The sequence below is a fragment of the Gadus chalcogrammus genome, chromosome 23, assembly GCF_026213295.1.
Source record: "Gadus chalcogrammus isolate NIFS_2021 chromosome 23, NIFS_Gcha_1.0, whole genome shotgun sequence".
NCBI lineage: Eukaryota > Metazoa > Chordata > Actinopteri > Gadiformes > Gadidae > Gadus > Gadus chalcogrammus.
The window spans coordinates 13,795,003-13,820,002 of record NC_079434.1 but is presented as its reverse complement, the minus strand read 5'-3'; the positions used below and the strand labels follow the sequence as shown (position 1 = coordinate 13,820,002).

The 25,000-nt window shown below is 47.4% G+C and overlaps 1 protein-coding gene across 1 annotated transcript in view; it reads left to right on the top strand.

Moving 5' to 3' along the window:
- LOC130376813 (matrix metalloproteinase-16-like) overlaps positions 1–25,000 on the top strand; it is a 59,848-nt gene that overhangs the window by 26,138 nt on the left and 8,710 nt on the right. The window contains exons 5-7 of the mRNA XM_056583704.1: positions 12,746–12,907; positions 16,561–16,778; positions 23,860–23,998. Of these exons, the coding sequence (XP_056439679.1) occupies positions 12,746–12,907; positions 16,561–16,778; positions 23,860–23,998 (519 nt within the window). The remainder of the gene's footprint in view (positions 1–12,745; positions 12,908–16,560; positions 16,779–23,859; positions 23,999–25,000) is intronic.

Below are 25,000 nucleotides of genomic sequence, written 5' to 3'. Positions count from 1 at the left end.
GGCTGGTTGTCTGGCGGGGGTAATGGCTGGTGGGCCGGTAGTCTGGTGCGTGTTGGTGTCTGGTGTTCTGATGAAACCAGGGATCGAGAACATCAAGTCTGGCACCACTTCCCACGGTCTCCTTCTCTGCTCACACCTTGCTCTTCTATACTGTAACCTTTCCTTCAACACACACACACACACACACACACACACACACACACACACACACACACACACACACACACACACACACACACACACACACACACACACACACACACACACACACACACACACACACACACACACACACACACACACACACAGAAACAGACACAACCAGTAAACTCAAAAACACACACAGATTGGGCAAAAACACACACACACACACACACACACACACACACACACACACACACACACACACACACACACACACACACACACACACACACACACACACACACACACACACACACACAACCAGTAAACACAAAACCACACACAAACAAACTGTGCTGACACATGCAAACGTGTCTCGTAAGTCTTTCTGTCGTGTCTAATCCTTTACCACTGTTGTCGGGGAAGACGGTTGCCATGCCAGGCCAGCATCACAGCAAACATGTGGTGATTATTGTTGTTGTTGATGATGATGTCACTGACGCATGAGAGACACTGACGTGCGTTTGTGTGCGTGCACCCACACGAATGTAGGGGTGCATGTGCCCACATTTACACATAGGAACACACTCATATGTGCCCAGTTAGCACACTATTTCCTCAACCCATCTTTTTCTCATCCTAAAGCTTTGTTGAAGGCGGATTACTGGCAGAGTTATATAGACATTCACTTTCACGTTTGGAAGGGAGGGAGGCATTCACGTTTGTTAGCACGCAAGGCTAGTTTAAAGAATGGTTTATGGCAGATTAGGATCAGGAATCAGTTAGCGAGAGACCTTAAAGCAACACAAACTGCTATGAATACATAAGTATATTGTTGAATGTTAATCACATAATTTTTATGATTTATATTTGATGTCAATTGCTAACAAATCATAGCTGGGAAGATCGTCACAATAGTTAGCAATTGAAATATGTTGACCATTTTGTTGCCAATCAAAGCTTTGATTACTAGAAACCAGCCCAGGCAACACGCGCACAAATACACATAAACATACACACACACACACACACACACACACACACACACACACACACACACACACACACACACACACACACACACACACACACACACACACACACACACACACACACACAATTTCCCTGCTCTCAACTATTGCAGACATTTTATTATCTCAAGGCATGCCTTTGTGAATGGGCTTTGTAGTATGTGTGTGTGTTTGTGTGTGTGTGTCTGTGGCTTAACGCGTGTGTGTTGGAGGGATGGGGAGGACTTAATCCTTTTTGAAATGATAAGGTAGGAATGGATTTCTCACTCTTCAAACATAACCTTGGTCTAAGTCCTCCACTCTGCCTTTTCTGAAAATACCTTGTGCGTCTCTCTGACTTTATTATTTCATCTCTTTTTCGATTTTTTTAATTGACGCAAACAAATTCGTAATTCATCCTTCCGCATTTCTTTCTGCTCTTATTTTAGACACGTATGCAGGCAAACACCAATACCCTGTGCTCCATACTCCCAAACACCACTAGTGTTGGAGAGACCAGGGCCACTGCGACTCGATGTTGCAGGGTTGCAGTGCCTTGATCAAAGTCACCCAGAGTCACTTTGGAAAGCTTGAGAATATCCCCCCTTAAACCAGACAGAGGGATAGAATCTCCTCCTGCAGCCCTTCCCCATATCCCTCTTTCCACGGATTCTCTGAGCTCCGTCCTGCTTGTAACCCCCCCCCCTGGTTAGCCATGAGCCGGTACTCCAGCCTATTCGTGCACCTCCAAATAGTTCACCTCAATCCAAGTCTCTATCCAAAGATTCTTACACCAGTGTGTTTCGATCTGCAGAAAGGTGGAGCTCGGGTCAAACTCAGGAAAGAACAAACTGAAAAACAACAAAAGGCAAAGGCAGAGAGGTTGAGTTACGTTTAAAGACGCAGGAGCTGATGTCATGCTCATCGCCGCAGGGGGTGAATGACAGACAGGAAGTGGATGCGATGACGTAGGACGGAGAGGAAGTGAGAGGATGTAGGGGAATTGTGAGCCAAGAGATGGAATCAGGCGCTGCTTCCCGATCCCCATCCCCGCTGCTTTCGTACGCGTCGGAGCCGTTCCTCTCTCGTAATTTTGACAGCACATCAAAGGTGCTTTGTTTAACGCTTTCCCCCGTTGCTTTATGAACAAGCGGCGCAGCCAAAACAACCGGGGGCTTTTGTGTTCGATTCATCATCAAGGTCATCTCCAACGTGCCTTTGAGGCCACAGAGTTAAAAAACATTGGGATAACAGTGCTCCCACTGAACACACATAGACACGTGGAGAAACACAGAGCGATACATGTCCTGTTTTGTGTGGCGGCTCCATCAATGATGAAAGGGTTTCTAGCATGACACGAGCTTCGCAATGCATGAATTTGATTTTTTTTGGTGTGCTTAACAGTCCAAAACATCCACGTTGCAATGAAGCACATTGGAGCCCACCGTGTTTGAAAATAGTGGTTACGGGGTTCATGAGCAGAACTCTTACTCTTATTTAGTACTTCAAGGATGGTTTTACGCTTTAATTAATGCAATGAAACTATTCATTCTGTCTGAATTAGCATATAAGCACACACACAACCACACACTCATACACACACATAAGTGCACAATATTCGCATACATGCAAGCCCTAAGGGGTGACCAACAGGGTGCTGGAGCGTGTGCAGGAATCCTCCTATGTCAGCTGTCACAGAGTCAAAACAATGTAAGGCAGCACACCATGCCTTCATCCAACCAAGGCCTCCGCAAAGGAAATGAGAAAATTCTCCATCGCCTGAGTCATTCTCCTCCACTGACTCAAACCCCCCAAAATAAACTCATGGTCCCCCCCCCCTCCCAAATGTCAAGAATTCGTGGGTAGGGCAGTGGGGTGGGGTACCAACACTAACAAGGGAGGAAAGGAGGGGGGGTGTAGATGTTGGGGGCGTGACGGAGCTTTCATTTAACAGCAGGGCATGGATTGAGTGAAATAGAGGGCGAGATGATGTTATAGGCGACTGTCAATGATCTGCGAAACCGATCGATTGCGACAGGCGAAAGAACCCGGGCCTCATGGCACCGATCAGCCCGTTTCTGCCGTTGTTCCCTTTCTCTGTTTCTGTTTTATCGGCAACGGTTTGAGATGAGATTTGACGGGAGTGGAGTGTGAGGGGGAGAGGGGCGTGAGAGATACAAAGATTGGGAGGAGAGGGAAGGGACGAAGGAAAAGAGGCGCAGAGGGGAAGGATAGATGGGGAGGAAGGATGGAGGGGAAAAAAGAGCATATGGTGTCCGTGTTGGTTTTATTTTTAGGATTCCGCACCCGCTGTGTGACAGAGAGGAAGTGGCAGAATCTCTCCTTATCACTTGGGCCGCTCTCTCTCTCTCTCTCTCTCTCTCTCTCTCTCTCTCTCTCTCTCTCTCTCTCGCTCTCGCTCTCGCGCTCTCGCTCTCGCTCTCGCTCTCGCTCTCTCTCTCTCTCTCTCTCTCTCTCATTTTTCTGTGTTCTGACTGTGACATTGTTTTTGTCAATCCCGCTCAGTCTTTCTTCGTAGCTGCTTTAATTTGATCTCTCAAGCCCTCCCAACCCAGTGCCTTTCTGCCTCTCTCTCTCTCTCTCTCTCTCTCTCTCTCTCTCTCTCTCTCTCTCTCTCTCTCTCTCTCTCTCTCTCTCTCTCTCTCTCTCTCTCTCTCTCTCTCTCTCTCTCTCTCTGTCTTTCAAAGAATATGAAGCTTTTTTCTAAGCGTTGGCTCTGATCATTTCCTGGCTGTGTGTGTGTATGTGTGTGTCTGTGTTTACACCATGCAAACAGAAGAGAAAATATTCATGTTGATGTCGTAATTGTAAATAATGGGTCAATGTAAATTATCGGTCAACATTGGGAATCAATCAAACTACAAACAATACATTGCAATGCGAGGCAAGAGATTGTACAATCCATGGAAATAGACATGTGACATCAAATGCGACTTCATTTATGATATTATAAGACATCTCAATAACATTGCATGGTCCGGGTGCGGGCAACTGTTGTGCTTGATTTAGATCCCTTGTGCAAATGTATTTGTACAACGGTGCATGTATTTCTAGGCACCAATTGGAAGCGACAATTAAATGTGGGAGACACTGGGCATTGTCTTTTGCACACGCATACACACTCGCACACAATCACACACACTCACTATCTAACACTAATTTCGGAATTAAGGAGCATCAACACAACCATGTCCATGTCTTCTGATCCCTGCTCCCTTCTCCTCCATAACACTTATAAGACTTAGGCCCAATCCCATTTCTACCCCTTACCCCTTCCCCTTACCCCTCCCCCTTGTTTTGAAGGGGTAAGGGGTAGAAATGGGATTGGGCCTCCCCCTTGTTTTGAAGGGGTAAGGGCCAATCCCATTTCTACCCCTTACCCCTTCCCCTTACCCCTTCAAAACAAGGGGGAGGGGTAAGGGCAAATGGGATTGGGCCTTATTATCCTGCGAGGGAAAGTCAAAAACAAAATCCTTTGTGCCCTGCAGTGACCTGAGGATTTTACAAAAAAACGCAGACAAACAGAGACAGACAAGTGTCTGCAGATGGTGTTACAACACAGTGACACTCGCCTTCCAGCTGTCCTTTTTGTGTGTCTTGTATTTTAGTTTCATGATCTAAAATTGGCTCTAGACTTTTAACAGCTTCAATTGGACTCTCTCATGCTGTTCCTATTTTCCACTCTTCAGTGCAGTTCCCAGCCTCACACGCACAGACACAGAAACACACAGACACACACACACACATACACACCACACGCTACGCACACACACACCTAGCCCCTGCAACCTTTCCAATGTAACCGTTTAGCAAGTTTACGCAAACATCACCTGTGAGAGAGAGAGAGAGAGAGAGAGAGAGAGAGAGAGAGAGAGAGAGAGAGAGAGAGAGAGAGAGAGAGAGAGAGAGAGAGAGAGAGAGAGAGAGAGAGAGAGAGAGAGAGAGTTAGGCATGGCTGCTCCTCACTAGTCTCCTAAATCCTCTGTGCTTATTGGTCTATTTACCTCCGGTCGCTGGATGGGATCAATTAAAGATGGCTGACAGCTCACCATGTAGTACTGTCTGTCTGCTTGCAGTTTGTGTAAATAATTGATTACTCCGGGGTAAGTATTGTTGCAGCCTTGGTTTTAGTTCCCATTGTTCCAGCCTCCCTCCCTTCCAGCCTCCATCTCTCCCTCCCTCCCTCCCTCCCTCCCTCCCTCCCTCCCTCCCTCCCTCACTCCCTGGGTCTTTTGGTCTCCAGCAGACGTGTGAGAACTAAGTGGAAAAGATTCATAGCAGCAAGTCTCTGGCTCAGCTCTATGTCAACAGCCCACAGCCAGAGGTATTCACAGATGGGGAGAGAGAGGGGGAGAGAGAGAGGGGGAGAGAGAGAGGGAGAGATGTGAAAAGAGGGGGAAGAGTGAGAGAGACAGAGACAGAGGGGAGAAAAGGGGGGGAGAGAGAGAGAGAGTGAGAGAGAGACATAGAGTGAGAGAGACATAGAGTGAGAGTGCGGGAGGGAGAGTAATGAAAAGTGTGAGTAATGAAAGAAGAAGAGGAGAGTGACGGGGACGGCGTGACTCTTGAGGGGGTTTTAAGGTGTGTCTTCTGTCACGGATCCCGTTCGCCCCGGGGTCCTAGTGTTGTTATGGAGCAGAGTGCAAGCTGAATTGTAGATCACGGCACCGGCTACAGCGCACACACACCACCACCACCACCCCTCACCACCCCCTTACTGCATGCAGATCTGAGAGACCCAGTGGCCTTCTCTACTGATCCATGTGCAGAGGTGGCAGGGGGCCGTGTGGGGGGGGGGCTCTGGTTCCCGGACCACCATCTGTTGGATGGTGTAAGGGCCCTCCTGGACAGCCAAAGTGACCAATCATACACACTCTCTTCTATGCTTCTGGGGAGTGGGTTTGTCTGTTATCATGCGTACGTGAGTGTGTGTGTGTGCGTGTGTGTGTGTGCGTGTGCGTGTGCGTGTGTGTGTGTGTGTGTGTGTGTGTGTGTGTGTGTGTGTGTGTGTGTGTGTGTGTGTGTGTGTGTGTGTGTGTGCGTGCGTGCCAATCCGTTGATCACCTCAAGTTTATCAACACATAAACTTGCATTTGGGACAAAACCTGCTCCCTTCAATGTCTGCCATAGAGTGACCTAAGGTTGCTTTAGTCAACCAGTAAAGAACACAGTAGAGGTTACAGTCCGCTGAGCAGAGTCACTGAGACAACCTGAGCTATTACTGCAATTGAAAAGAAGTGTGTGTGGGGCATGGGCCATATCTGATTTTTGGACCTGTGTGTGTGCGTGCATGTGTGTGCGCGCATGGCTGTGCGGTCGCGGCTGCGTATGTGTTTGTAAGTGTATATATGTGTGTGTGTGTGCGGGCGCATTTGTATGTGTATGTGTGTGTGTGTGTGTGTGTGTGTGTGTGTCGGTGCGCTATAGTGTCATGTGCAGACAGCCGATAAATTAGAAAGAAAGAGCAAGGTTTAACACTGTGACCCTTTCTCTACTCGACTACTTTTTACTTTTTACCTCCCCCCTTCCTTATAAGATGAGAGAGAGAGAGAGAGAGAGAGAGAGAGAGAGAGAGAGAGAGAGAGAGAGAGAGAGAGAGAGAGAGAGAGAGAGAGAGAGAGAGAGAGAGAGAGAGAGAGAGAGAGAGAGAGAGAGAGAGAGAGAGAGAGAGAGAGACCCACTCACTACTGATAAGGGTTTTCCCTGAATAGTGAATTACGAGGCGGGTCGCCTCAGTCACATTTTGTGCCCTCATGAACACTATTTTCAAACTGACGCTGTACGTAATCAGCACAGCGCACCGGGTGAGGTGCTGCCAAAAATGTCTCAAAGATCGGCAGTTTCCTCCATGAATTTCCTCCACGTGCACATTATTCCCCACAGCAGCAACAACCCAGGCTGCCACCTGATATTTCATGGCTGTTCCAACAGTTCAATATTGTTTCTTTTGCATCCAAACACGTCCAATTTCTTAAAAAAGGTTTCCTAAACTAACGTTGGGTGCCATCAGTGTTTTTAGAAAGGTGCCGTTTTCGTTACCATTTGTGTTTAAACATGGCTGAATAACTGGACTGTTCATTCATTCTTGTTGTGTCATCTAGTTAAGGATATTTTTGTTATATATATCCGAATATATTAGCTAATGCCCTCTCCTTCAGTCAAGTGTTTAGCCAGTTCGAAATATCGAGAAATTGTGTGTTTGTGCATGCAGTTGCATTGGTTTCGTTTGGTGATGAGGCTTATCTGTGTGCTTATTCATTTTCTCATATTTCCCTTAATGGAAATGCCTGCATGGTCCATTCGTTCTGTGTGGCGGGGCTTTATCGGGGCACATGCCATCACATCCACTTCCTTTCTGTCCGTCACCGCCTCCCGCGAATATCATAACATCAGCTCGCTCTTCTTTTAACTGACGTAAATCACGCTCTTTGCCTTTGTATTTCTTCCCTGTTTTTTACCCAATCTCCGCCCTTCAGTACATCAAAACATACTGGTATAAGAATCTTTGGATAGAGACTTGGATAGAGGTGAATATTTGATGGTGCACGAATAGGCTGGAGTACCGGCTCATGGCTAAACAGGGGGGGGGTTACAAGTCGGACGGAGCTCAGAGAATCTGTGGAAAGAACGATTTGGGGATGGGCCACAGGAGAAGATTCTGTCCATCGCAGGCAAGTTTAAGGGGGGATATTCTCAAGCTTTCTAAAGTGACACACTTTCTAAATGTGTCACACTTGCTATATCTCGACCCGAGTCATCGAGCAGCCGATGTCGGCAGCCCGCCTTTCAAAGCGAACACCAGCTATCACAACAAAACCCAACCTTTACAGGCCTTTAAAGTCAACCCACAACAAGTGTATTGTTTCCAGCTCGGCAGATATGGCTCGTAGAAACAGCCATTTCTTTACAAAGCGAGTTTGCGCGGAGGAGAATCCTGAGGGCAGGTGAAGCAGTGCAGACATCATATGATTATTAATGGCAGTTCAAGAGTTCTCAGAATGTACCCCAAGATTTCAACTCTTCCTCGCATTCTCCACTTTGTCCGCAAAACGCGCCTGGGTACCACCTCTGCCTCATTTTGAGCCAGGAAAAAAACAGTGTTTTCTTCCATCCTCCATTCCATGCCACCTACAGCCTAACCTTCTAGTTGGTACCGGCCTCTGCCTGCACTGAGGAGAGAGTCGCTGTGTGTTTCAATGTGCCGGATAAGTTATCTGTTAAAGGAAGCATTTTCTGTTTTTCGTAAAAGAGATGCCTTACTGCCTTCTTAGCGGAATGATACTATTCACGTAACACTGGCAATGGCTTTATATCCCTCTGTTGTAATTTCCAGGAAATTACGTGTAACCTTTTTGCTCCGGAATCCCTGTAATTTGAAAAGATAGGGGGTCTAGTCTCGTCTCTCTCCCTCTATAATGTGTCACATGAACACAGCTTTCAAAGCAAAACATCCGTGGGAGAGATGTTCTTTCTAATCTCCCAGCAGGTTTCCTGAAAGCTGTCTGTCCCAATTCAATGAAACTGTGATTCAATCCCTGGACTGTATTCGGGACTGAAGAAAATCCAAATAAATTCTGGCTTTTGCACACATTGACTTGGAGCGAAGAATATACTTTATATACAAGCATTTCATGAGCTGATCCTCATGGAATGCATACACACACACACACACACACACACACACACACGCACACGCACACGCACACACACAGTAAGAGCTCCCTTAAGCAAAGTTTGGGCAATAAACAGAAGAGCAGACAGGTGCATAATGCAGTCATTTTCTGCAGGCAGTGATATGGATCTTTTAATGATCTAGCAGATTTCTTCTACTGGCACTATGCGCATATGTGATTATTAATTTAGGCCCATTGGGGTAGCCGTGGAGTAATCATCTTATGTTTTTGCTTGGGACCGCCATGGGTTAGAAGGCTATGGCAAACTGCATCTGCATGAAGAGCTGTCCTATCTATCTATCTCTCTATTTATTTATTAATGATTAGGTCTTTCAGTCTTTGCACGTTCAACTCCTCGTATTCCAAACACATCCCTGCTGCTTTCATATCGCTATGGCCGTGAAATGGAAACGTGAAGGCAAAAATATCCCCCCCCAAAAAAATAAATAACAGGATTATAATTGACAATTCGTTTCACTGAAAACGGCAAGCTTAGTACCTGGCGAAGTAATAGCTGTTAGTGGGTCTTCGTTCCATTTCAACATTGACCTTAGCACCGGAGCAACATGCTACAGGGTGGTGTTGTTCACAACTAGGAGAGGTGTAATTGTCTGCTAACACAACAACCCTTTCCACCGATCCTGCACGCTAGCGGGCTGTTGACTTGTCAGCGCATTGATTCTCGGGAGCTGGTAACCCACGTTGACTACAAGAAAAACCCCATTAAAAGCCGTCTTTCACCTTTCTCCTGGCTTGAACGGGGGCTCACGTTCTCTGCCAACCGATGCTTTGGTAATTAAAAGGGGGATCACAATCTCACAAGGCGAGTTGTGTTGCCAGTAATATTTGGAGGGATGCACAAGCCATTAAGGATGCAGGATGAATTATGCCTGGCTGAAAGAAAATACCAAACTCTTTCATGATGCTAACTTGACTTTTGTCAAGTTAAACATAAATGTTTTGTCCATTGCTGCTGGTTGATAAATAAGGAACAACCAAACTGACAACTGCCTTAACAAAGCAAATTGTGTACCCCCGGTGCTGTCAGATATATTGCACCCGATGCAATGTCCATGGGAGTTATAATCGTAGTCGATTAGCACATTGCCTGTTGTTATAAACCCATGATTTCGTTTCAGTCCATATGGCAGTCATGACTTGAAATGAGATGAATATCTGAATGTGTTTTTTACTAGAGGTTAGGGTTTACTAACCCCAATGTTTGATTGGTCACTACTCAGAAAAAATCCCCGTTCATTTCCAGGAAGTAAATAGGCGAGGGGCCCCCATGACCTCGCCTTTTTACTTCCTGTCCCCTTCCTGTCCCGGGGTTGACATATGACTGCTGACAGCAGAGGGTTGATGACTCGACACACGGTCGGCAAGGTCAAAGTTCAGGGTCGTGGGGCTGCCTCATCGCCTGCGCCGGAAAGCGTGTTGTGTCATCAGCGCTTGACGTTGCCATGGGCACCCAAATCTCCCTCTACTTTCTCTTCCTTCTATTTTTTTATCCGTCATCCATTTCAGTTGCCCATTCTGGTTGTCTCCTTTGTCTCACTCTGTGTTACCACTTACTACCGTTCTGCTTTTACTATCAGTCTCCTCATTGGCAGCTCAGCCTTCATTTCCCTCTCCAGCCCAGCTCATATTTCTCATCCGAAAGCCTCTTCTCTCCCTTTATCCTTGTACCCCTGTTCCTCCCTCTCGCTCCTCTCTCTATATCTATTTATTCGCTCACTCCACTACCACATCTCCAGCCAGCGCTGGGTTTTTCTCAGCAAGCGGGCTAGGCTTTTTTCTCTGTGCCTTCCAGCTGTTAATTAGCCAAGCAACAGCAAGGCTTCTGCTTTGTGTGTCTTAGCCTCTGGGTTGGGCAGGCCACCCCCGCACTCACCTCCTCCCCCCTCAGAAGATTCTCCCTCTCCATCTTTTCTCTCTCTCTCTCTCTCTCTCTCTCTCTCTCTCTCTCTCTCTCTCTCTCTCTCTCTCTCTCTCTCTCTCTCTCTCTCTCTCTCTCTCTCTCTCTCTCTCTCTCTCTCTCTCTCTTCTCTCTCTCGCTCTCCCTCTCTCTCTGGTGTGTGTGCGCTCTCTATCTAAGGGGAGGCTGTGCTGTGTCCTCACATGGCCTCGTCTTGGGCAGCCTGAGAACAGCTGCTACTTAAGATGGACAGGCAAGAGAGAGAAAAGGGACGAGAGAGAGAGAAATGTAGAGAGAGAGAGAGAGATAGGGTAGAGAGAGGGAGATAATGGTACAGAGAGCGAGAGAGAGAATGGTAAAGCAGGTAAAGGGCATAGATAGAGAGAGGTAGAGAGAAAGGACGAGAAGGGTAGAGAGGGATAGACTTGGAACGATTTTATGTTATGTGTTATATTATTTTGTATCTTATGTTTGTTTGTAACTTGTATCTTAATGTAAAGGTACATTTTCCATGCCAACCACCCCTTGAATCTAGAGAGCGAGAGAGAGAGCGAGAGAGAGAGAGAGAGCGAGAGAGAGAGAGAGAGGGGGGGGAGGGGGAGGGGGAGAGGGAGAGGGAGAGGGAGAGTCTAAGGGAATGGAGGGGGTTGTTTTGTGTGTGTGTGTTCTATGCAAAAAAAGAAAGAAGTTTGTTTGCTTGACAATAATTACCCCGGCGCCCACCCTGTCTTCCCTCTCACCTGGAGACCCCTGGTTGGTTTCTCCCCCCTGGCCGTTCCTCCCCTCCATCCACTTCCTACTGTCAAACTCTTGTTTTTATTTTATGGCCCATAATCTGTGTCTCCAGCTGGCTGTTCTGTCTTACAAGTGTGTGTAAATCCCTCCACTTTTATGGATCTTTTTTCTTTTGCTCATATTTTATGAGCCATCTGCTTTCATGAAGTGAACATTGTTAGTTAGCCTGAGAGCCATTTCCATTGTGAAAAGCAAAAGACATCGTGAACTATGAAAGACGGCATCCTCATTGGATAAAGGAAAGATCAGGTAGCATTTGAGTGGATTCCATCCCATTAATCATCCTTTTGCGTCCTGCTGCAGCAGGGAAACACACAAAAAAGAAACCCACACGAAAACCCCCAGTCTGCCACAAACCCCGGCGGTAATAGGGAGGGCGAAATCTCTCTCTTGGAAGCGCATCACGAGTCACGACGCAGAGCTGTGATTTGGGTTTGCCCTTTAGAGAACGGCGGTCCTGTTGTAGGGATTGAGCTGTACCCGGCTGGAGCCTGTCGGGGGGGGGGCAGGGGGGGGGGGGCCTGGGGGGGGAGGCAGCCGTCGGTGGCTCGCTACGGTGCAGACTTTGGCCTCGCGGAGGAGGACTGGGTTGGGAAGTGCCAGGGCTGTGGCTTGGCTGTCGGCAACAGAGAGCTCTGAGAGTCAAAAGGACAGCGCTGGGGAGAGCGGTGGTGTGTGTGGAGGCAAATTACAGAGCACATGGTTTTCCAATGCGCGCCACAATGAGGACGCTTCTCTCGGCGTGTCTATATTTATAGACAGTATATGTATTTATATATATTTATTTATTTCTGAGTGTGTGTGGGTGTCTGTGTGTGTGTGTGTGTGTGTATGTGTATGGGGGTGTGTCTGCTCTTTCGTAATGGTTCCCTTCAGTGGCCTTGCTCGATAATCCATTCATTACGTTCATGGTGATTTATGTGGGTGTTTATACACGGGCACTCACACAGACACTGACAGACACACAGACGCACAGGCACTCATACAGACGCAGACACACACACAGACACCACACACACACACACACACACACACACACACACACACACACACCACACACCACACACACACACACACACACAACACACACCACACACACACACACACACACACACACACACACAGGTAAACACAACTTTGACAAAAAACTCTCTCTCTCTCTCTCTCTCTCATCCACTTCCCAGGCAACGACCTGTTCCTGGTGGCGGTCCATGAACTGGGCCACGCTCTCGGCCTGGAACATTCCAACGACCCCACAGCCATCATGGCTCCCTTCTACCAGTACATGGACACAGACAACTTCAAACTGCCCCTGGATGACCTGCTGGGGATTCAGAGAATCTACGGTAAGACCACATATATGATATATCTGGATGATGTTGAATACTAATAATATGTTTGTTTTTAGTGAGTGTTTAGTGAGTGTTTGTTTCAAACTCAAAATGGTGCATAACAAGTTGAAAGCAACAATACAAGGGAACAGTGAAAGAACAAAGTCGACTCAGTACTTAGGATAGAAGTAACAAGCAAGAGAATTGGTGGAGATAAGGGGGTTAGTGGTGGAAAGGAGAGGGTTGGTTAAAGGCTGTGATAAAAGAGTTCTTTGGATTCATGTATTTGTAGCTTATTTCAGTTACACTCCCCAGATCTCGATCTCTAATTAAGAGACTTGGTTCTTCTGGCCATGAGTCAAATGCAAAAAAATTAAAACCACAGAAGTAGATAATCAATCTCGGGAATACCTTGTATGAACCTGGGATCCTTGTAAATAAATATTGAAGCACGTATTATGGTGTCCACGAACCGAACGGTAATGAGGCATTTGTTTCAGCCCGTCGGATATTTGAATATTAAAGTGTATCTTACGTCTAGTCATTTTACATTCCGAGCCATTGCCCTCTCTCTCTCTCTCTCTCTCTCTCTCTCTCGCTCTCGCTCTCGCTCCCTCTCACTCCCTCTCTCTCTCTCTCTCTCTCTCTGTCTCTCTCTCTCTCTCTCTCTCTCTCTCTCTTTCTCTTTCTCTTTCTCTTTCTCTTTCTCTTTCTCTTCTCTCTCTCTCTCTCTCTCTCTCTCTCTCTCTCTCTCTCTCTCTCTCTCATTCTCTTCTGCGTAAGAAGGTACCATCTGCTTACATGGTCAAGGCAATTCCCTCTGGGTTTGACAGACCTGGGCAAGCGATCAGATCTGCACTCATATTTCTCTCTCTCTCTCTCTCTCTCTCTCTCTCTCTCTCTCTCTCTCTCTCTCTCTCTCTCTCTCTCTCTCTCTCTCTCTCCCCTTCATCCTTTCCTTCCCTCTCTCATATATTCTAACCACCTCAAGGAGGTGAAGGGCAGAGCAGCTGCTGTGGTAGCTCCCCCCTCAGCAGGAGACTGTTGCTCTGTTGTGTTTTTCAGGATGCTCATTTGTGTCCCAGGTAGCAGCAACTGTCACATGATGAGCTGAGATTATGGGAAAACTTCCGAAATGCAATAAGTTCAATTTCGACAGTGTCCACTGTGTAATATTCATGAGTAAGAAGGGAGGAAACAATTAACAACCATGAGATGCTGATATTGTGTGCACATTTTGCAGCCCTCCGTGAAAATAAAACGCTGCAAATGTTACAATTCATTTATAAAAATATGTTTTATGAGGATTAATGATTTGCTTAAATTAGAGGCGGAAGAACATACCATGAAGGACAACAAAACATAGATAATAGAGAATAAAAGTGAAGTCAGACTTTCTTCATCTCACTAATTAAAATGAATAAGAGCGGGAGATGTTTTTTATGGAAGTTCGAGTGCAGTATGTCACATATGGTCCATAATTGCTCATGTCCTGCCTATGGTTTACTTAGCGCATTTATCAGCCGCCTTTCTCTGGGTTGCACCAGTCTCTAACGAGCCATTAGGCTGAAGAAAAGACACAGTACTTTCTTCATCGCACACGTTGGAAACGCTTGCAAGACGTACTACATCTCTTTTGTCAGGTTTTCGCACTGTTTTCTGAAATAAGCGACAGCCAGCAGCAGATCCGGCCTTCTCGGCACATTTGTACACTTGGCTATTAGCTGCGCAACAATGGGGGTGCTTTGTGTTTCTGTGTTTACGTCTTGAACATATTTGTTCCCCAGATGCATTCTTAATGTCATCACTGTTATGCCAGCCTGTGTAGAGGAACAGAAACACATCCACTGCGTAACTTGCATCCCCCGCAAAGTTAAACTTGACCCAGAAATCTGGTTTGAAACCTCAATATCCCAGAGCGAGAGCCACACGGAAGAACGCCAGCCTTGTTTTTTACCGTCTCTACCCTACAGGAATGTTTTATCGTCTAAATTCATTCAGTGATTCATCTATTACCTATTTAATTCTATAACCCCTTACGTGCATCACTTTACAAAGTGCATTGCTTATGCGTTCATTCGTAATTTCATACGTTCCTACATCGGTTTGCAGTATGCTATTTTGATTCTATAAATAATACATGCCACAGTTCTGACGCCTTAGTGTGTGTGCGTGCTCATGTCTTTCTTGTGCATTATTTTTCCATTTCCGCTGTTTATTCCCCTGATCTGCTCACAGGAATCAATGCATATGTTCACACCTAGTTCTCACAGCTACAGTTTCATGATCATTTACGGTCAACGGAATATTTTTAAATTTCCCTCCCTCTCTCTTTCTATCTCTTGCTGTCTCTCTCTCTCTCTCTCTCTCTCTCTCTCTCTCTCTCTCTCTCTCTCTCTCTCTCTCTCTCTCTCTCTCTCTCTCTCTCTCTCTCTCTCTCTCTCTCTCTCTCTCTCTCTCTCTCTCTCTCTCTCTCTCTCTCTCTCTCTCTCACCGTCCCTCGCCCCTCGCTTGTGTCTGTCTGCTCATGTGATTAGTGGGTTGTTACCCAGTGTAAAAATAAACATGTTTATTTTTGAATCATTGTAATCCCAATGGTTATGTGGTTGTGTTGTTCTACTTGCATAAAGGTCTTTGTGTCTTCCCATACCACCGAGTGCTTTGGCATTTCATTGCAATCGCAACGGCATACATACATTATATTTTGACCATTTTCTTATTACGTTGATAATTTTGGACCTTTCGTCTGATGTATAGGCTCTTGATAATATACTACATTATTAAAGCTAGGGCAAGCTATTTATTTTAAAAGCTTTTTTGTCATATCTGTTGTTCACACTGTGTTTACACACAGTCTAACAGCCTTAATGCCAGGAAGTCTCCGGAGATGATTACAAAGTAAGAGCGGGTTTGTTAACAGCTCTGTGTTAAATAAGGACCCCCACAAACACACACACAGACACACACTGAGGCACACACACACACACACACACACACACACACACACACACACACACACACTGAAGGAATATCTTAATTTAAAGAATATCTGACCATTATGTATAATGTCTTGATTATCTTGTCTCATGTATAAGTCTGACACGTGAAGAAGTGTGAAATTAACAACTATGAAGGTAATCCTTTCCATTATTTGTCCATGAGAATCAATGAACCTGGCTAGACTGATTGTGTTTGGAACGATGCAGAGCATGGAAAGTACAACACTTTAAAGTACACATTTTCTTTTTATTTGTGCAGCTGTCGCTGGTCAAAGATGTAACGTAAACAGAAATCCTTTTAAAAAAACAGCTGTTCCTATCCAATCCATGAGTGATTGTGTTGAAAAAAGGCCGAATGTATGAAGGCTTTCCTTCTAAAGGCTCGTAATAATGTGGGAAAAAAGGACACCAAATAGACCAACTTGTTTCGCCGGGAGCACATTCAATTAAACATGAGACCCGAAGTGTTACAGCAGATCCTGGGCCGACGGTGTCCACCCAATCCTCCAACACAGACCCAACCAGCAGAGAACCAGAATCCCCACTGACCCAAGTGGAGACATCACCAAAATATTGAAAAGCATTAAAGTATTAAATCCCGTGTATACCTGACACCCTTTGTCCCCTTGTCTCCTCTATCTCCTTCCCTCCCTCCTTTCCTCCTCACAGGGCCGCCCGACAAGTTGCCTCAGCCCACCAAGCCTCTACCCACGGCGCCCCCTCCACGGTCCCTCCCCCCGGCGGACCCCCGCAAGCCGGACCGGCAGACACGTCCCCCCAGGTTGCCCCCGGGAGACCGGCCCACCCACCCCAACGGCAAGCCCGACATCTGCGACGGGGGCTTCAACACCCTGGCCATTCTGCGCAGGGAGATGTTCGTCTTCAAGGTACGCAAGAAATGGCCCGAAAATTGAGCTTTATGTGAGGAGAAGGATTATAACGATTGTTAGGGGGCATTAAAGGCTTCTCCAAGTGAGGAAGTTTGTTAGGAGAGTGGTTTAGGGCACGAAAAAGGGATTTAGTAGCCGTTAAGTCTAGTATCCACCGTTTGTACACGATCGGAAGAGTATGGATTATTTAGCTAGTCCTTGAATCGGTAATGAGCCTCAAGGGGCAATCACTGAGATATGTGTCCAACGATAAATAGAAGCCTTATGTGGAATATTAGCGCCAGTATTCATCGTAGGGTTAGGTTGAGGATGTGGGAAAAGTCTTTGTGTCTAACTGATCCGCTGACTCTCTACGTTTGTTCGACCTGGAGAGAAATGTAGGGGTGAGGGGAAAGGTTTGTCAAGTTCAAGTGTGTGTGTGTCTGTGTGTGTGTGTGTGTGTGTGTGTGTGTGTGTGTGTGTGTGTGTGTGTGTGTGTGTGTGTGTGTGTGTGTGTGTGTGTGTGTGTGTGTGTGTGTGTGTGTGTGTGTGTGTGTGTGTGGGTGGTTGTGTGTGTCTGGTTGTGTGTGTCTGTGTCTGTGTGTGTGTGTGTGTGTGTGTGTGTGTGTGTGTGTGTGTGTGTGTGTGTGTGTGTGTGTGTGTGTGGAGAGGTCTATTACTTGACACAGAAATGGAACACTGTGTCAATAGATCCAAGTGTACCCTAGAAACACACACACACACACACACACACACACACACACACACACACACACACACACACACACACACACACACACACACACACACACACACACACACACACACACACACACACAAAGAATACCAAAAACTAGCATGGCGGTCACAGGACACTAAGAAAGACTCCACACATGGCTGTCAATGCGTCTTTATATTCTGTGCTGTGGAGACCCCTGAAGACACAGTTACACTGAGGAAGAGAAGCGGAAACCTTGAGGGTGCTACACGCAAGGCAGAAAGGCTGTGTGTTTGTTTGTGTGTCTGTTTTCTTTGGGGATATAAATAGTGTGCATTCAATGGTTCAATAACATTCTCGTGAAACAACGGGGGGAAAATCCCTCCTCTGTAGATGTTCCCTCATTGGCCAGTTTTTCTTTTTTTTACCCAGGAATGGCGGGCGGGGGGGGGGGCGGAGGGAGAATTGTGCTTCTTTATGTATGTCATGTGGTTCAAGTACGAAAAGATTGCCGCCAAACTGGGCATTGTAGAGTTTACCTTCAGACGGTCACGCAAGTGAGCGGAAGAGCTCCACTCAAAGCCTTCCCTGAATTTCGTTATCACCCAACCAACGTCATCAGTTTTTTAGGTTTTATTGGACAATTATTTGAAACTCTCCCGCGACACAAAGAAATGCATTATGCAGGAGTGTAAGCCGAGAGATACCACTGGCTCGCAAACCTGCCCAGCTTCCCTCCCTCCCTCCCTCCCTCCCTCCCGCCAACCTTCCATCCCTCCCACCCTCCACCCCCTCCTTAGACCCACACCAAGAGCGCCTGCTCTGGGGTAATTGGATCAGGGTCACGGGACACACAGGCTCTGTGGCCTGGAGAGACAGTGCAGCACAAACACTAGGGTGCTTCTGCCTCACAGTTGACCTGGAAGATCCGCTCTCATGGATGGTGGGGGTGGTGGTGGTGGTGGTGGTGGTGGCGGTAGCGGTGGTGGTGGTGGTGGTGGTGGTGTTTGCTGTGTTGACGATGTTGGCGGAGGGGGGAATGGAGTGGGGACTGGGAATGTTGTGGGTGGGCGGATGTCAACGCAAAAAAAAAACCGGATATACTGAGTAGGTGCTGGCTGTTACATCCACTTTTGAAAAACGAAATGGGAGATTTGTATTTATTTTTTTTGGTACGAAAGCGACTGCAAGAGCCCCAGTCGAGCTATTTGGTGTCCTAATGCGTTGTAGTGCAGCGAGCGATTCCAACTGTAATTATCTGACTCATTCACAGCCTCCTCGCGTCCGAGGGCTGTAAAAAAAAAAAAAAGAAGAAAATCCATGATGTCTGTTTTTGTCCCAGACTCGATGTTCTTTGCAGTGATGACAGCCCTGACTGGCCTATTATCTCCCTCGCTCCCATTGTCGAGAGTGGGAGAGGAGGAAGAGGGCGAGAGGGGTCGTCAAGGCCAGGAGGAAGAGGGAGGCAAAGTAAAAGCGTGAGGAAGAAGGGTTACTGTGTGTGTGTTGGGGGGGGGGGGGGGGGGGGGGGGGGGGGTTTGAGCGTAAGAAAATACAAATAAAGGTAAAAGAAATGTCACACCTTCTCCAAATGTTAAAGTGTCATGTCAGGACTTTTAACTTTTAGTAGAGGTAGTCAAGGTAGCCTCCCGACTCAACTCCATAGAACTGGTATTGTAATCAGCAGTATTTGTTTTATTCTCTCCAGAGCTACGTGGCTTGATGTATTTCCCTCCAGAGCAAGCCAACGTCTAGAGAAAGAGAGAGCCAGGCCGAGATAAAGAGAGGGAGAAAGGGAAAGTTTGATTGATGGCTGACACGCAGTACAGAGTTCCTTTAGCATAGGAGTTAGCATCAGGTTGCGCCAACTCACAGCAGGAGTCGCCTCGCTTCAGCGTGTTTCATCGTCCAAGAAGTGCATTTTCGATTGCAGAGGGGGAAATCACGGGGATGGGAGCGTTTTGATTGGTGCTGGACAGTAGTCCGTGCTGGTGGTTGGCTTGGCCTGGCGAGCGTCTCTGGCGCTGTCTGCTGTTCCCGTTTGGATGTTTTTGGAAGGGCCCTGCGTGGAGCGCGTCCAAGTCATTATAACCGCCGTCCCCGGGCCCCCGAGGCTCACAGGTGTGTCTGCTCTGTGGAATCGGGGGCTTTTCTGGTTGGACTTTTATCAGGTGAAATATACGCACGGATCATTTGTTACATGGGTGTTTTCTAAAAGGCTGGGGCCCAAGCCACAGAACAGCTTGTGAGAAACTTTGTTTGGTTGGGTTTTCAGTCACAGGGAAGGAACGGTATCGTTTGGGGCGTTTGCTCGGAAACGTTTTGAGACACGGGGACGTGTCAGTTTGGACCCTGAAATAGAGTGGAAGCCATTTGACTGGGAAAGCAACGGAACGAGCAGAGGAAGAGTTAATTATGCTCAATTACCCCTCGGTGTTTACCGAGAAAAAGCTAAACAAAGAAGAGGCAAAATCAGATATACACCACTGCAGACGTCACTTCAAACCGCTAAATGTGATTCGTGCCGTTTCTTCCTCGTTTCACAGTTCAAAGAGAATTAAGAGCTAAAATGCTTTGTAGGTTAAAGCACCATGCATATATCTTAGATAGAAATAATTTGCAGACTAAATAAACATTTAGTAAATATATATTTCATATTTGACCCAACAAAATATATCCAGTATATATAGTATGTTTGTGTTTAAATATATATGTCTCTCAGAGCCCGTGGGAGATGTTTGTGAATGTTTTTTAATGATTAATGTGGAAGCTTCCACTAAGCTGAGGGGTCTTCTGAGGTAATGAGAATAAACTACGGTATTTAATCGGGCTACAGGCGATTCACACCACAGAAGGCAGTTGTTGTCTCTGTTTAAACCCAAACCTCACGGCCCTGCTCAGAAGGGACAGGCATTAATGTGTGTGTGTGTGTGTGTGTGTGTGTGTGTGTGTGTGTGTGTGTGTGCGTGTGCGCGTGCGCGTGTGCGTGTGTGTTTTTTTTGGGATTGTTCTTTTTTTATAAATGTGCTCTATAATTGCAGTTGATTTGATCTACACTCCTAGAGCATTTATGGTATGCATTTGCCTCCATTACTTATATAGTATGGCTGTCTACCTTTTTGCTATTGTATTCTGCAAATGAGAAGAATCGACACAGAAGTCTTATTGACCGACGATATGGTCTTCCTCAGATCTTAGAGCAAAACAAACACTGAAGAATAGAGAATGGAAAATATGTCTGAGATATGTTAAATCTGTCAAAGAGACAGAAAGACGGACAGACAGACCGAACTGGCACACGGACAGAGTGTCGTGCAAGAGTGTCCTCTTCAATCACAGACTGTAATTTCCCTCTCTTTCTCTCTCTCTCTCTCTCTCTCTCTCTCTCTCTCTCTCTCTCTCTCTTTCTCTGTCTCGCTCTTTCTCGGAGGTTGGGGAGGCCAAGGATCAATTGGTTAGATCCCCCCCCCCCCCACCCCTCCTTCGACGCATCACATCTTCCAACAAGCACGCGTGAGCCTGCATTTGTGCGTTGGTGTGTCTGCACAAACCCTTCACCTGCCTTCATCTTCACCGCCCGCCTCTTGCCCTCACAAATGAACCACTACTAGTACTACTCCACACAAACATGCGCGCACAAAACGCACACACTTTAGTTTCGCTTTCATGCCGAGGCCGTAATCCTTCCTTCCACCGGGCCTCCTTCGTTGTTCTTAGGGTGTGAGAGGAATTAGGAACTAGCTTGGAGTGCGGGCAGCTCTCCCTGTGTGTCAACATGCCACTTTGTATCGTGTTGTGCAATTATGGTCTGGTCTAAGCGGTGTTAGCTCGCTTTGATGATGTGGAATGCGGTCTGTGCTGTGCTATGTGGAGCCTGCTGCATCGCAGGCTTTGCTGGAATGGGTTGTTCTGTTGGTGTGGGTGAGACGGGTTCCTTTGGGTTCTTCCTTGGTACTTGGTTTGGTTGTTGGCAAAACGTTGACGTGTTCGGGGTCGCTACGAGATCCCCTGGTCTTTCTCAGATGAGGCGATGTGTCTCCGAACGGATTCCCCCCCGTAGTTCTGCTGTGAAACGGCTTAAAGACGGGACTTTGATTCTTTTGATTATCCTCAACGTTCCGTATAATTGCATAAAAGTGCCAGATGGAGGCGTTCTGCTGGTCCGGGCAGTGCTGTTCAGAAAGGGAAGAGAACGAAGGTTTGGTTAGTGGGTGGGTGACGGGGGTGGGCTAGGGCCGGGCCTCGACAATGATTCAAATTGGCCCGATTTCACAGTTTGATCTGTTTCCAATTACCAGCCGGGGTCCCGTGCAGAGGGGAAAAAACACTAAACTATTGAAATCCATCTAAGCAGCGGGAGAGAGAGAGAGAGAGAGAGAGAGAGAGGGGGGGGTGGAATTAGATGGTGAGACGAGGAGAAGCGAGGAGCAGGAGGAAAAGTCCGGTGAGAGATGGAAGTCTCCCTCAGAAACAATCGAAGGAGACGGAGGTGTATCGTGAGAGAGAGAGGGAGCGAGGGAGAGAGGGGGAGTGAGAGAAGGAGATAGGGAGAGAGGGACTGAAGGCGAGAGCTTGATAAATGGGTGTTTGTGAAGCCATCGCTGAGAATGAGACACAGTTTGATGATGTGGACTCTACATTCTCTCTTTTTCATCCCCCTCCTTCTCCCTCTCTCTCATCCGCCCGCCTCTGTAGCATAGGTCAGAGCATTCTGTCCGGGGGGGGGGGGGGGGGTGAGAGAGAGGAAGAGAGAGAGGAACGAGGGCGGTCATTCTGAGCCAAAGGGTGCGGCGCCTCGCTGGGCCGTAATGGCTTTCACAGCTGGGGCTTCCCTCCCGTCCCCCCCATCCCTTCCCCCCGTCCCCCCTAGACACACACACACACACACACACACACACACACACACACACACACACACACACACACACACACACACACACACACACACATACACACACACACACACACACACACACACACACACACACCTCCACCCCCCTCTTGTCAGGTTTCATCCAACTTCATAAAATGAAAGAAACAACAGAGACACACCTTTCCTCCACTCGGCCGTCTTCCCTCGTGTTCCTTCCCAGAGGAAATCAGAGAACTCTGACTTCTCATAGAGCCGGTGGCCAGACACTTTGACCTCCGGATGGTTGCCTCCATGATTTTTGAAATACTGAGTGTCACACCAGGTGGCCGCGCCTTTTTATCAGGGGTGCTTTCACATCAGGGGCCCCCACTCCGGAACGGATCCAAGTACACTTGACCCCCAAAGTCCAGTTGGTTTGATGAGCGTGAACGCCCGCATACCGTAGCCAAGTGCGGATCAGTGAAGCGGCCCCCGGGGTCCAATTGGCAAGGTGGTCTCGCGTTACGGATCGGGTCCTGTTCGCATTCCGGGAGTTACAAAGAACTGTACCGAGACATGGAAGTGGACTGCGGTGTAATTTGCGTGCGGCACGCGCAATTTTCATCCTCTGAACCGCACGACCAGGGCTGAGAAAGCAGGAGAGGGCCGGTCGTGGAGGGGTTGGTTCTGCACATCGTCTCCAACTTAACTCAACAGCAGTGGGTAGCACAGTGCGATGGTCCACTCCATTATTTGGGCTTGGGGACTTTGCGTTTGGCGCACTTTTCTACAGCGGAACGACAACGTAAATAGACGTTGTCTACTTCATTGTGTGGGTTCACAAATCAACAAGGTGTCTCCCACCACCTACACAGTGTGTAGAGAGTAGCACTCGGTTAGGGAGCAGCATTACTAATGTGAAAGCTGTTCGGTGTGAGGGAGTGGGGGGTTTGGGGGGGCGGGGGGGGGGGAGCAGTCATATTCGGGCCCGGTACGAATCAATCGTAGCTAATACTAAAACGCCCTTAGACCCACAGAGAGAGAAAGCTACGGAGGTGGCGGTTCTCGGAAGAGAAGCGGGCCACATAGCTGTCAGGGACACTGCTGCGGGCCAAGATGTGCCGGCTCAGATTTTTGTTTTGAGGGGGCAGCAGCAGTAAAGCAATCGACCCGTATCCCAGCATGCAACAGTAGAACATAACCCCACCGCCCACCGCTATATGGAAAAACTTCCCATACGACTTAGTTTCTTTCTCTTGGCTTGTTGCAGCGATGTGATGTTGGCGTTGGGAGTTACGACGGGACAGAAAGATTTACGACTACAGATGTGTTTCTTTTTTTTACGGTGGCGTGTCAAAAACCCCAGTAGTTTAATTGAGATGTGATGAATAATGGAGTGTAACGGTTCGGGTTGTCCCTGGGATTTCTCAGTTAAATGAACATGGGACCACATGTTACGTACACACATTAAACCTGACTTGTATGTGCCTCTCTCTTGTATCCCGTCCCCCCTCTCCCTCTCCTTGCAGGACCACTGGCTGTGGAGGGTGAAGGACAACGCGGTGATGCCCGGGTACCCAATGCTCATCAACGTCTTCTGGAGGGGTCTGCCCGCCAAGATAGACGCCGTCTACGAGAACAGCGAGGGCCGCTTCGTTTTCTTCAAAGGTAAGGATGTGTTTGTTTTTTTTACGTGTGATTTTGTTTCACCTTCAACACAACCAGGCATGGCATGAATAGCAGGGTTCCCTCTTTCAATAATCTCTCTCTTTGCGACCACAAACACACACAGACACGCACACACGAAAACAAAAAATACATAAAACAAAAAACGAAATGAAACAGAGTTGTCAAAAAGTCGATCCGACGGTAAAGCTCCCGTCAGGGTTCGCGTCAGCCCTCTGTCCGAGTTCCAGCCCCATCTGTGTGGCGTCTGAGTCTTCACCGTGAAAATGCTGAATTGGTCCCGCTGGATTCTCCTGTTGCTGCCGCGGCGCGTGGTGAAATGTATACGTCTGGAGACGGGAGCGTGAGACGCGCTGCGGTCGTGCGGTCAAGTCCTGCTGTCCATGTGGTTAACACTCGGTGCCCGCTGCTACTCTTGCGTAACATGAGGAGCTGGACACACAGGTCACATGACAGCAGGGCTGCTGTCATGTGACAAGTGCAGTGAAACACAAGGATAGTCTCATGGTCAGACAAGCTTGTTTTGAACCAATTGTTTAGCGTTAAAAGGACACTCTCAAATGAGGTTTGGTTGTATCATTGTTAGTATTATTTCTAAACAGCACACAAGATTACCTTAAAAAAAATTCACAGTTTTTGGGGGACAGCCCAAAGGTTCTGGTTTAAATCCCCTAAAAGTTGCCTAACCCAGACCTTACAAATTGCCTTTATCGAAATTCCCTGTGAGTCATTTCGGAGAATGGCCTCAGCCTTAATGACATCATAGTCCTTTGCTTTTACTTTGTTATAATGGGAAATATTTCCCATTATAAAAAAGTAGACTCATTTCGTCCAACGAGAGTGGCTAAATCCAGCCTCAATCCTCAAAATACACATGTTATCTTTGTTATGATTCACATCTGCCAGTCTGTCACTGCTCGGCCCGTCATTCTGCCACACTGTTGCCTGTGGGCGACCGGTTGCCTCGGTGACACGGCGTCCTTG